At 46.6% G+C, this 13,178-nt stretch overlaps 1 protein-coding gene across 1 annotated transcript in view; it reads right to left on the bottom strand.

The window, feature by feature from the left end:
- Nucleotides 1-12,595, bottom strand: part of LOC121862703 (UPF0329 protein ECU05_1680/ECU11_0050-like) — a 51,538-nt gene extending 38,943 nt beyond the window's left edge. The window contains exons 1-3 of the mRNA XM_042361019.1: nt 12,506-12,595; nt 6,439-6,548; nt 5,797-5,872 (exon numbers count right to left, since the gene is read on the bottom strand). Coding sequence (XP_042216953.1) covers nt 5,797-5,872; nt 6,439-6,548; nt 12,506-12,595 — 276 coding nt within the window. The remainder of the gene's footprint in view (nt 1-5,796; nt 5,873-6,438; nt 6,549-12,505) is intronic.
- Nucleotides 12,596-13,178: the final 583 nt, after the last annotated feature.

Raw genomic sequence — 13,178 nt, 5'->3', positions numbered from 1 at the left:
CTTGGCTGTTACAGAATCCCTTGATCCATGGCGGTCCTGGAGTGAAGAATCGTAAGTGTTTCGGGTTGGAAGTGTAGGCTGGGTAGGTGGACGAGGAAGGCTGGATAGGAGGAGGTGGTAGAGGAGACAAGATAGTTCTACGTCGTATCAAAGCCGTAAAAACCACAATGAGTTTCCACCATACTCATAATTTCGTAATAACCCAAATAATCAATGGTCCCCCCCCCCCACCATCCCCAGTTTCTTTTTATAATTCCTACAGATATGAAGGTTTATTAACGGGACACTGACTATTTTCTCTTAACACTCCACTATCCCAACCGGCTAGTGAGCTGATCAGTAGCATTGAATTAAGTTATATTCTCAAGCTTCAAGCAGCGTAACTCGTGAATGGTTTAAATTTTAATCCTAAATTTAAAGATAATCCTCACTTGAGAAGCCACGAACCTGTATAACTTCAGACAACTACAGGAAACAGTTTCAGATCCGTGAGAAACATGTGAAGTGACAAGGTACAGTGTGGTGGCTTCATCTCCCCACTGAGACGAGGGAGAAAAATGGTGAGGACTGGAGAAGGAAGAGGAGTGGGGAGAGGATTACCCCCACAACTGGCTGGCCGAGGGGGAGGACGAGACAAGTGTGACTCAGGACGCTCCGCCTGTCGTAGCCACAACACAGCAGCACCAGGGAGGGGCGAGACACAGTCAAGTAATCAAGGAAAATATATATGAAGAACGAGAAGCAAAGATAAGGTGAAGCGAGGGAACACGGGGGAAAAACTGTTATTGAAGATGGAAATGAAATTTATCATCGTCAATAATTGGTGTCCCAAGGTTGATGCACCATCATTTCCTGTGCAATATTTTGGACAAGCGGGCGAGGAATTCACGCACGAACGCAATAGACACGCAAGCAAGGGAGCATGCGCGCGCACACTTCACTGGCACACCACCATCCGCCTTGCTCGTGTGAACTTATAAACGAAAAACTTGGTAAATCACTTCAAGTCCCCATCTGCCTCCCGCCCCTGTACACTGTCCAAACAAATTAGAATCACTCCACACCTATTCCTACTTCATCAATTGGTTCCCGGTGAACCTGTGCCGTCCAGTTCAGTTGACCTCTACAGAGCCCCCCGGCGTCATATATAACAATCCTCCAACAAGAATGACAACACTATATTACACCAAACGTCCTGGTAACTTCAAATAACCTTAACATTGAGGTACGTCGGTATGGGGAAGCCGGTTATTGAACCGGGTGTCAGCTGGACGTCAGTCCAGTCGTCAGCCTCGGGCGTTGACAGCTGGGACGTCAGCGTGGAGACCGGAGTGGACACTAGCGAGGGTCTGGCCCTCAGGACTCGTCTTTTGTGTCCGACTCCGTTCACCAACAGCGACTCCGTTATCACAACCATCTGACTGACTGAGGCGCCACTCCTGGCGACCCTCGTCAAGTACAAACAACCAACCACTTCACGTCCTGAAACTGGTAATTAACTCTAAACGCGTCGCGTCGTACAACACTTTCCCCTACACACCGCTCAACCAAGTCTCTCAACAATTAAGAGACTAAAATTTACTCCTAACAGTTTATACAAACAGCGTCCAAAGATTTACAACCAACGACACTACCACTCAAACACAACGCTAATTCGTTACGCGAGGAAGACAAAGATTTTGTCCTTTGTGTGCAGCACGAAGTTTAAATATTAAATAAACCCTTTCCCCATAATAAAGAAATACAAGTAAAGAACAAACAATAATTGCTACAAAAATACCAACTCAAAAATCAAGTCAGAAAACTTGAGGATAAAAGAACTTCCAATGACGGTGGCAGCTTAAAGAAACGAGTAGTGGGGGGTTAGAGGAGGTGCAGTAGTGGAGTGGGGGAGGGGGAGGTTCTGCTCGTAGGAGGAGGAGCACGAGACAAGCATAATGGCAGGGGTCTGGGAGGAGCAACAAGGGGTCCCTGGCTCTGGTGATGGAGTATTGGTGAGTTATAGAGGTGGGAGGAGGAGGTGGTGGGGGGAGGTGGTGGTGGGAGGAAGGAGGCGGCGGTGGGAGGATTAAATAGAGGAGCAGAAGAAGAAAGAAGAAGAGTAGGAGGGCCTGGAAATAAGCGAGGGATCCCTGGAAGTCAGAAAGTTAACGAGTTGATCCCGGAAGACTGAAGATAAAGCTCTGGAAACAAGTAACGGGGCCATAGATCTGGGGGAGGAGGAAGGCGAGTGACTCCAGCAGGAAGTACAACATCTGAAGGCGGCTACTGACTCTGGTCTAACTTCCTTACTGCTCACTGTTTGCATACCCAGACTATTTAGGTATTTTTTTTTTTGGTATACTTGCACTATGTATGTTGTTTACCGGCACTATCCATACACATGCTGAATTATATACCTGTACTGTCTATATACATAATGAATTGTATGTATACCTGCATTGTCTAATGTACATGCTGAATAAATGGAAAAAAAAGACGATTTTACTGAATAAAATTGAAACTGATCTGAATCCGGTGAATCATGAAGCAGTTATCGGATAAGGAAGACTGTTGAAGAGAAGGGAAGAGGCGGTAGGATCCGGGAACAACTGACCAAGGTGGGATTAAAAAGGCAAGTGGCATTTAGTAAGAGGCGCTTGAGGAAGAATCAAGAGGAGGAGGGAGGAGGAGGAAGAATCAGGAGGAAGAGGAAGAAGGCGGAATAAATAAAAATGGGCTTTAAAAGGTTGGATGGGGGAAGCATGAACTGAGAGAAGGTTGGAGGAGAGAAATCCGAGCTGAGAGAAACTTGATGTAATGACGTGGTGGGAAACCTGAAGGAGATCCGAAGCAGAACAATCCCGGCAAAGGGTGAAGACGCCGGGTGGTGTGGTGGCAGTTGGTGGGAGTGACTGGCGGAGTAATTATCCCCCAATGAGCTGCTCCTCTCCCCGGGCCTCGCCACCATCAACCCCCACACACACACACGAGGCCAAGCACCAATAGATACAAAGACCATCCAAAACTAGACCTTACACAAACGGACCCCAAAGAAGAAAGGAAAAACACACGGAATCGACATCGTTCAACACTAATCTACTTTCCCATAAAAAAAAACAAGATCCGGATCCCCATTACAAAAAAAAAAAACACCTTTGACTCCATAGTTTACAGGAAAAATATTGATCATCGAACCCCAAGATCCATTTGTATTAGGTAAATTTATCGCGTTTCCGATGGTCAGGACAGACGGACAAAGACAACCACCCTCCCCCTAGTCGGGTCGCGATCTAGAAAATAAACAACGAGCTCTCAACCACCAAAAAATAAATAAACCTAAACACCTCAGTTCCCCCAAAACAAACTTGTGCAATTAAAATATCAAGAACGCCGAGAATTTATATATATTTTTTTTTTATGTTTAGTTCATCGTGTTGGCGTAGGAGCTGGGTGATGAATGGTCTTCTCACGACTTCCGTCACCGCCCCCACCACCACGACCAAAAACTTACCGTATGTCAAGACGACCCACATCAGTCATGGAAGAGACGAGGACAGTTACAAGGAATAAGTCGAGTGGAATAGGGCGAGAAGCGATAGGTGTAGGATGGTGGGTTAGTGTTGCTTCAGGGAGCTGACAAGGGTGGCAGGAATATAGCTGCGGTGATTCAGATCCCCCCCCCGCATGTTAGCTTGTTTATTAGGCACCCCAGCTGAGGAGAGACGGAGGATGGGTCGGGTAGGGTGAAAGGTCGTCTTCTGAGGGAAAGCACATCATCCATCAACCACCAGTTCAAAGTTTAGGGAAGGTTGTCGCCTTGGTCGACCCCATGTTTACACTAAATGGTGACGCCGCCCCCCCCTCTTGGGAACACCCATCATTCTCCAACTCGAGTTTTCCTTCAAATCCTTCTCCTCTAACTCACTCACCCCCCTCCTTCACCACTCTTCCTCCAGTGACAACCTCGGGGACTTCCTCGATCCTAACCAGCCACCCTGAGGTAATGCATCACCTTCAAGACAACAATTCGTCACCGCGTCGCCTCCACCCCAACAGAGTAGCGTGTTTATGGCGCCTTACACATATATATACACCGTTCTTTTTTTTCTGTCAACATTAAGACCATTGTTTGAGACCAAACACTGACCAGACTGGGACAACCCCACAATACCGGAGAATATATACCACAGTTTTCTGTATAAAGCTACACACACACGTTCCTCTCTGAACTAATCCCACCTGCGCGCGCGCACACCGTGTTAATCTTGCGTCCATCTTAAGTGCCGCAGAAGCTGTTTTACACGTCCATACAAACTTTAAACAGCGCCACCTGTTGAGTGCCCGTTAAAAGCCCTTTATTACCCAGCACACACACACACGACGCAGCCAATCACACCCGTTTATAGTAACACTCACGGGAGCTATACTGTCCACCGTCCTAACATACTAGCCACCATTCGTTACTCCTACATCAACACATTACTGTAACGCCCCCTGTAGCTATATCATCTCTTATCGCAAAATAATCATTCTTCGTTACTATTAAATGCTGTTATACGTTACCCCTGCTTGTTGGTACGACTCGTTCCCACAACCCATGACTGCCCAGAACCACCCGTTAACTACCATACCCGCAAGCATTACGACCCACCAAACAACTTTTAACCACCAACTGGCCCCGCTCTTAAAGGCCACCCCCCACCAACTACCCAAACTATCAACGCTCCTAGTCACTACGACTCCCCCCTGACGATATATGACCCAGAAAACGACAAGAGGCAACGACCTGCTGTTTCGCCCCTCACAGCCACACCAGTAAACTTGCCTCAATGACCTACGATTCACCTTCATCCCAATAACGGCAGCTCAGGGGCCCTGGTGTAGCCCGCCTAGCTTGACAACACCACTATATTACCCTACCTTCTCATGCCACCGTGGGAGACAACAAAACTGATCTTATCCTCCTGGTACTGAAACAACCAATTCCTTCCACTGATAAAAATAAAGCCATGGCTTTATTAAAGGTGCTCCTCCCTCTATCACTGCCTGGGAGACCATGAGTGTGGCAGGAGTCGACCCTCAGCGGTGAAATGGTTAGTTCTTGTATAAAAATAAATCCCCCTCGCCCCTCCTATAAAGCACATTGGCTTATTCTAGTTCAGGTAACCTAACAATTTTTCAATCCACGGCAAATTTTTTTTCCCAACAAGAGACGTGGGCGGCGCGACGAGGACACCCCCCCCCCCCTTCCACTTTTTAGTTCTCATTACGTTACAGTATATCAGTTTGTATATTTTTTCTGTTTATAGCAATGAATTCAACGTGTCCGAGATAACACAAGAACTCTGCAGTGAGTATTTGACATTAGTCCAAAATCTCCTTATCCACGACACGCTCAACAGGCTCCTCGTCTAATCCCATTTTACTCGCTGGGTATTCGAGGGCAAGATACTTCTCCGGAACAGACGTTCAACCTTTAGCATAACGAGTGTAGTGACCTACAACCTTTCCCCTCAGCCCATAACATTAGTTTTATTCTGACAGATCAACTAACATGTTTTCTTTTTACAGGAGAAAGCATCTGGCTTTCCTAAGAGAGAGAGAGAGAGAGAGAGAGAGATTATACCCCCCTTACACTGGGACTCAAGCCACATAAATCTTGTCTCTAGATCGTCTTACTCAAGGTGAATCAACTAACGACTTTATTCCAGTCAAAGAAAATGTTTTAAGTTGTCGAGAAGATGGCAAAGCTTGGTGGCCCAGCATGCAAGAGGAGGCCCCGGCACCAGTAGCTACACCTACTATAATACTGACCTCCTCCTTAGCTACATCGCCGTTGGTGTTCTCAACCTTGGCAACTTTCTTCTCTCGGCGGAGGAACGAGAAACTCCTGAAAGGGGAAACACGTGCACTTATTAATAATTTTTGTCCAGGTCAGGTACAAGTCAACACACACCTCCCTACTGTTACCTGGCAATTATTTCTGTTGGTTTTCATAACATATGTCGGAACAAACACAAAACTTTAATACATTAGAAAAATCAGATAGTTGGAATTCAAATCTCCCTCACCTAATGTTTCCCAAGTACTTCCACACCAGATACTGCCAATTGTCCAGGGAACTTTGGCAGTAAGGACACACACACACACACACACACACACACACACACACACACACACACACACACACACACACACTCACTCACTCTACAATCTCAATAAGTGTGACAATCTAAAGATATCCGTCAATTAAAAATTCCAAATTGTAAAAAGTGTCCAGAAAAATAATCTTTGGCACGAAGTATAATAAGAGGAATCAAATATAAAAGATTATGTTTTTAGTATTGCAACCTATTGTTCCTTGTTTATGGGAATTCTGTAAAGTTGAGCGACCTACAGACTGTCACATGTACGGAGTCGCATGTAAGAGGCCATTGTACACCTGTCAACACTTACCTGAATGATTTCTTCTTCTTAACCTTCTTCTCTTTCTTCTCTTCCTCTTTCTTTTCTTCTTCCTTCTTTTCTGTTTCCCTATTTTCTTCTTTGTTATTTTCGTTCTTTTCCTGAAACAAGAAAAAACAGAAAATCAGTACAAATTAAGAAGTACAACAAGGTGGCGTCTGTCTTCAATGTGCACTCAATAATAAATCTCATGAACGCAGTATCACATTTCAGATCGTCACAATATCATCAGGACTGACACACACACACGTCACAAAACAACTCATACACCGTAGGCGTCACGCACCGCCCACAACAAAATTAAGTCAATATAGCGGATATATTCATAAAAATCACAAATCACCAAATGATTCCATCAACACTGAGGAGAAATCTACCACGCGTGATTGTGGTAGTAACATGGCATCGTCACAAACGACCATTCCAGTAGCGGCCAGCGATTCAATGCAAAAAAAACAAGAGTGAATGCGTGAGTCTCCAAGCCAAATATCGGTACCTGCCGTTCACCACACTAGGAACAGTCTCCAGCGACCAGTGGGACAAAAAAGAGTCACCATACCAGTGCTGTATTGTGTGGTAGTGAAGAACAAACAAAAAATGAAAGCCTGGTAATGTTTGCAACAAAATCAAACTGTCTTAAAAAAATATCTAGCAGGTGAGAAATAAAAACCACATCTCGTAGACTGTGTTTTGTAATTTGTAAGGAAGCTTTGTAATAATTTGCAATGGAAAAAATACCACCCAAAAGCCTTTAAATCAATCCAAATGTTACATCTTGCATCTCTGAACAATAGGGAAGCTTTTCATATCTTGCAACATTGAAATGAACCTGAGAATGGATGCGTCCATTTTCACAAACATGATTCAACCACGCGGCGGTCGTGATGTGCAACCAAGATCAACCATACAGAATCTGTGTGTGTGGCAGCCGAAGTTAACAAAAAAATTAATCTATACCATTAAAATATTGTAAATTAAAACAGAAGCAGATAACGTATTTTAACAAAAATACAACAGCGAGAATGTACTTTACAACAGCAAAATATTCAGCAACAATGTATTTTACAGTAGCAAAATAATACATAAACATTGTATGCATTTCACAGCAGCAGCAAAAAAAAAAATACAACGGCGTCATGAATGTATTTACAGCAACAAAAATACATAACAGTAGCAAAATATAAAACAGCAGCAATGTATTTAACAGCAACAAAAAAAAAATTTCATAACAGCCTCAATCTGCATGACATGACATTCAGTACTCGCCAGAGAAGCACATCAGGAATATCGGCGTAGCCTCCACAAGCAACGCCTTACACACCTGTAGTACACTGTATTATTTACCTGCTTCTCGGCGAGGGGTTAACACGTGGTCCCTCCCCCATCCTGGCTTCGTATGTAAAGGTCGCCGTGTGTTGTGGGTAATCGAAAGTATCAGGATCAGTACAGCTGGTGTAAGGATCAGTACAGCTGGTGGAAGGATCAGTACAGCATGTGGAAGGATCAGTACAGCTGGTGGAAGGATCAGTACAGCAGGTGGAAGGATCAGTACAGCTGGTGGAAGGATCAGTACAGCTGGTGGAAGGAGGATGATCACACCACCTTTAAGCACCTTGGTCGTGTTCGTCGCAGACTAGATTACCATGGAAGGTCAATGGTTAAAATTGTCACCAGAGGGGTGGGTGTAAACTGTCATCAGGGGGGTGGGTGTAAACTGTCATCAAGGGGGTGGGTGTAAACTGTCATCAAGGGGGTGGGTGTAAACTGTCATCAAGGGGGGTGGGTGTAAACTGCCAGAGGGCAAATGTCAAATGTTAACTATCACAGACGGATGTAAACTAAATGTCAACAGTAAAATGAAACTCAAAAAAGGATGTTTGGAGAATACAACTGTGTAAACAAGTGTAAAGTCCACGCCCTCTCCCCCTCGGAAACACCCAGGAGGAGGAAGACACTGTCCTTATTCTTGGTCGAGGAGAAGCTACCGACCAATCACAAACTCCCTTAACAGCCGGCCAATTAACATCACTGCCCCCCCCCCATAAACGATTCTATTCAATCCTTTCATAAACAACAGTAAACAAGGATAATGATGTTCCAGGTTATAAATAAAGAATCGAGTTTAATCCTTGGCCCGAGCAGCTTCTAAGTTTGTGGGAACCGCGCCATCTTGAGCATCAAACTCACTGCCACTGAACAGCTTTAAAAAGTTTTCCCCAGTTGTGTTAATTTCTCCACGTTTCAGTCCATTAGTCTGTTTCCGCTTACAACTCTCCCCCACTCATCCTCCTGCCCTTCCTCCCACTCACCCATCCATCATATACTATCCTCAACTCTCCATTATTTACCTTACATACAGGTACAACTTTTTGTTAGGCCCGTTAAGTGATTCTCAGAAAGGTTAACAAATGGACGCGGACACCAGCACCCAACAACAACAAACCACTTAGCTTAACCTGTCAAGTAGACTTAATAAAACTATTATATTTTGGTCCAGTTTTGAACACTATCTTCCCCTTGGCTCTCTACTACACCCCAGCTGCTCCTCCCTCCCTCCCCTGAGAAAACACAGACAGGAATTTGTCAAGTAAATAACACGACCTTGTATACGGGGGTGAGGGGGGAGAGGCAGGAGAGAGGAGAGGTGGAGGAGAGGCAGGAGAGAGGAGAGGTGGGGGAAGGCGAGAGGAGAGGGGGAAGATGGGAGAAACGTCAGACTCCCCCCCTTTCACACACACACAGGATGAACGATCAGCAACTAAGCATCATACTCTTAAAAAGTGTTGATAATATCGTGGCGTGTAACTCGACGCCGGGGCAGTAAAACTTAACGCTTTGTTGGTACACTTTCTCACTCGACGTCGGATGTTAACTCCAGAGGGCCTTGTATTTTAAGAGTGTCTGCGGCGACGATGACGCTAACGGACTTTTGCACCAGTTCACTAATTCCTTGCTTGTTTGTTCAGCTCGAGAAGTGCCCGGCGTGTGTAAATTATTTAAACTGGGTAGGGGCAGCAGAGGGAGGCCAACACACAACATTCCTAGGGCACGGAGGCGGATAGGGTGAGGGGAGGGATGTGTGAGGCGCTAGACACCAGCAGGAAAAGAGGGAGACACCCGAAGACCTGCCACAGATGCGGTGAGGGACATCTTGGCTGGTAGGGAGGGTACGGGGAGGGCAGGAGTACAGTGAGTTAAGGTCCTCCCAAAAGCACCAGATGGAAGGTAAGTGATGTTTGGTGTTCATTACCGTTCCTCCCGTCCCACTTCAACCCTCTGGTCACCCACCCGTCCCACTTCAACCCTCTGGTCACCCTACCGCCCCGTTCCTCCTCCCCCACACACACACATACCATCCCACGGTCCCAAAACACCACTTCCAACACTTAAGTCAAATTACATCCCACATTACCCCCTCTCCCACAGCCACCGCTTTATAATCTCATCTCTAACATCATCTCGTTCATCATGAGCCTCGTCCACCCACACACACTAGGCGACGCTACATGGACTACTCGCCCGACTCACGCACTGGCAGGAATTCCACCAGTTTCATCCCCGACTATGGGATAGGAAGGCGGTGGTCCACAGCCGACTAGAGGCGCCACAGGATCGTAAACACAAAAGGTATATTAGTATTGGGGAGCCTAGGTTTATGTTGCCAGGAACCCCAAGACAGGGTTACGAGACAACCCACCAGAGACCCTAGTGTTGCAAGGGGACAAGGAAGACCTACGTTAACCAAAAATAACCAGTATAACACAAGGGTCAATATAGCTGTCCGGGGGCCGTATTATACTGAAGCGGAGTTATATGAAGGGCAACAATTAGTGCGGTTACGAGCCTATACTACCCGCCCACCAAAGACCAGTCTGTTGTGTATCCAAAGAATCTTCAATGGTATATACAATGAACCTTTAATACCGTGTGTGCGTGCAGAAAGTCCAGAGTGGTCTACCCGAAGAACCGTGACGGGTATCGGAGAATCCTGCAGCATCACTCAATATTTAGCCTAATAAGCGAAAAGAAAGTCCGGCAAGGGGGACATTGTGGACGTAGGTAAGAGGGGGGAGAAGGGGTGAGGGGTGGTAGGGAGAGGAGGGGGAGGGGGAGGAGGGAGGGGGAGGGGAGGGAGGGGGAGGTAGGGAGGTGGGAGGGAGGGAGAAGGGAGGGGGAGGAAGGCTATGTTCCCGATAGTATATCATAGAAACGTATTGAGAGTGGGAAAGAGAAAGGGAGAGAGAATGGAAGAAAGACTCATTAAATTTTGTTTATTGGGGAGAATTTGCCTTTACTGGGAGTCAATTTGATGGACTGCTGTACCAAATATCTGTTTTATAGTGGAGAGATTCAGCCTATGTAGATACAGAACCACAGTAGTATTTAGAGTTAACTGTGGGAGGGTGAGCTGGGTAGTGAATGACGCCCGCACGCACGTTCACATCCCCCCATAAACAACCCTCCCTGATAACGCTTATTGTCTCAATTCCTACCACTTGACACCTCCAGTACCACCTTACACACTGGGGCTACCAAGGGACTTTACCACTAACTCCCCCTCCCCGGCTTTCCAAAATCCTCACCCACTGTCGTCCTCAGAGCCACCACTGCACCTCCTCCTCCATCACTTCCGCTTATCCACACTATCCCCATCCTTCATCCCGGGCTCGCTGGGTCTACCATAAGATACATCAGGAGGAAGAGAGGGGGAGACAAATGGAGAGAGACGGTGATAATTTATATTTTACGAGTGGTGATAAAGGTGTCAGCCAGCCCTTCCCGTCGGCCATAGTCGGCAGCAGCAGACAGTCGGGGCTACACGTCTCCTGCCGCTTCTTTGACTCGTCTCCTCCGGGTTACTCCTCCCCACCCTCCCAGGGCACACTGCGGCTCCCATACTAGGTCTAGGTCGTCCACGATCTTCGACGCACTAAAAAGCAGATCTAACGCACCCCATGGCAGTCGTTACGCACCTCAGCACCCAACGTACTTTAGGACATATTAAACGCCAAAGTAGCCTTAGATCTTAAAACGCGGAACATTTCGACAAAACCTAACGAGAAGGAAAGTTATACCATTTAATAGTTTTTTTAAACAGTTACTAGACTAACAAATGCCAGGAACCCAATCAGTCTCTGCAAACTCAAGTGTATAAAAATCAATACAAGGTCAGCAGTGACACCAATATATAGGTCAATAATGAATGGCACTAATCCACACGGCACTAAATTTGTAAACAACTTCCAATTACATAAAATGAATCGAATTTATCGTTGTGTTGAAGTGAAGGTGTATGACTTCTACAAAACCTAGTGTAACAAAAACAAGGGCAAAATATTTCAAACCTTCACAACAAACATTCCACTGTAGCTCAAGGTGTACCCCCCCCCCCCCCGTCCCTCTCAACCTGCACACATTCAACAGCAGAGATCAGATAACACAACTGGTTTGGTCCAGTGTTTTGTGTGTAATTATCTACAAGAGATCAGCTGAACATGCTACTAAAAGAAACACTCACTCGGTAGTTTTTGTGAACACCCTAAGGAGTTCAACAATCCACTCCCCTGTGTTATTACTGTTCTTAGTTGTTCCTCACTAATCATTATTAACTGCCCTGACATATGGAGTAAGGGAGCGTGTGTGAGGATACTGGATCAGGGTCTGGAAGGTGACATCTGTGGTGGGAGGCAAGATGAACCCATCTCACCACACCCACACCAATATAACCGGTTGATGACTGCCAAAGGCCTCGGCTCCTGCCTCCCTTTTAAACCCACCCACCTCGCACACAAGCAACTCCTCTCACCCTTCGCACATACCCGCCCCACAGCCTGACTTCTCCCCATGCACCCTCCACTAGCAACATTCCTTCCCCTCCCGCCGTGCATTCCTCAAACACCCTCTCCTTACACAAGACCAGACGGGGCGCCCCCTCTTGGTGACAGGACGGAGTGGGGCCGACTGAGTCAGCAAACACTCAGGCGGGTGTTCATTATCACAACCATAACCGCCTGGTGGACCATCAGAGGTTCATTAGCAAACACTGATGACGCCAGACGATCAGGTCTAGTCTCCGCTTCATCATCGTCTTAAGTGTCCGGGAACATTCCTCCTGCACCAGCTGCCGCATCAACATGTTCCTGACCATCGTCACTACAAGCCCCCCGTAAAACCCGTCCCAAACCACTACCACCATTACCGTCCAAACAATTCTCGTCCTCTCATGGCCCGGCTATTCCTCATGCCCTGCTTCTCCCAGTGTCCTACGCTCACCACACCTAACCCGTCCCGTCCCATCCTCCTGAGGATCGCTGTTGTCACCGTGCAGGACGTCGGCAGCAACCACTAAGCAGCGACACTGGTGCAACAGTTGACGCCTCACTAGTATACAGACCTGACGAAGCGCTCCCTCAGCACCACCAGGACAAGAAGTAACGCTGACGTCACCTTCACAACACCCGCTAGATTGGAAATAAGTACAGCTGACTGGGATGCTGCCTGGCCAACAGCTGTCACTGCGGGCGGGGGAGGTGGGAGGAGCAGCGACATAATGAAGGAAACAAGATCCTAGTCAAAATGTATTTTCCTCTCAGTCAGGTGCAAACTAAGTTCCTCCATTAGAACAAGCCAATGTGTTCAAATCTTTATGTATTTGCTCAAGTCGAAGCATAACCAGCTCAACAAAACTACCTCGTGTGTCATCACCACGTGTGAGGGGGGGGAACTGATCG

The sequence above is a fragment of the Homarus americanus genome, unplaced genomic scaffold (genome assembly GCF_018991925.1).
Source record: "Homarus americanus isolate GMGI-L3 unplaced genomic scaffold, GMGI_Hamer_2.0 scaffold2929, whole genome shotgun sequence".
In the NCBI taxonomy this organism is placed as follows: domain Eukaryota; kingdom Metazoa; phylum Arthropoda; class Malacostraca; order Decapoda; family Nephropidae; genus Homarus; species Homarus americanus.
The sequence above is the reverse complement of the archived record's forward strand: the minus strand, read 5'-3'. Positions and strand labels throughout refer to the sequence as shown.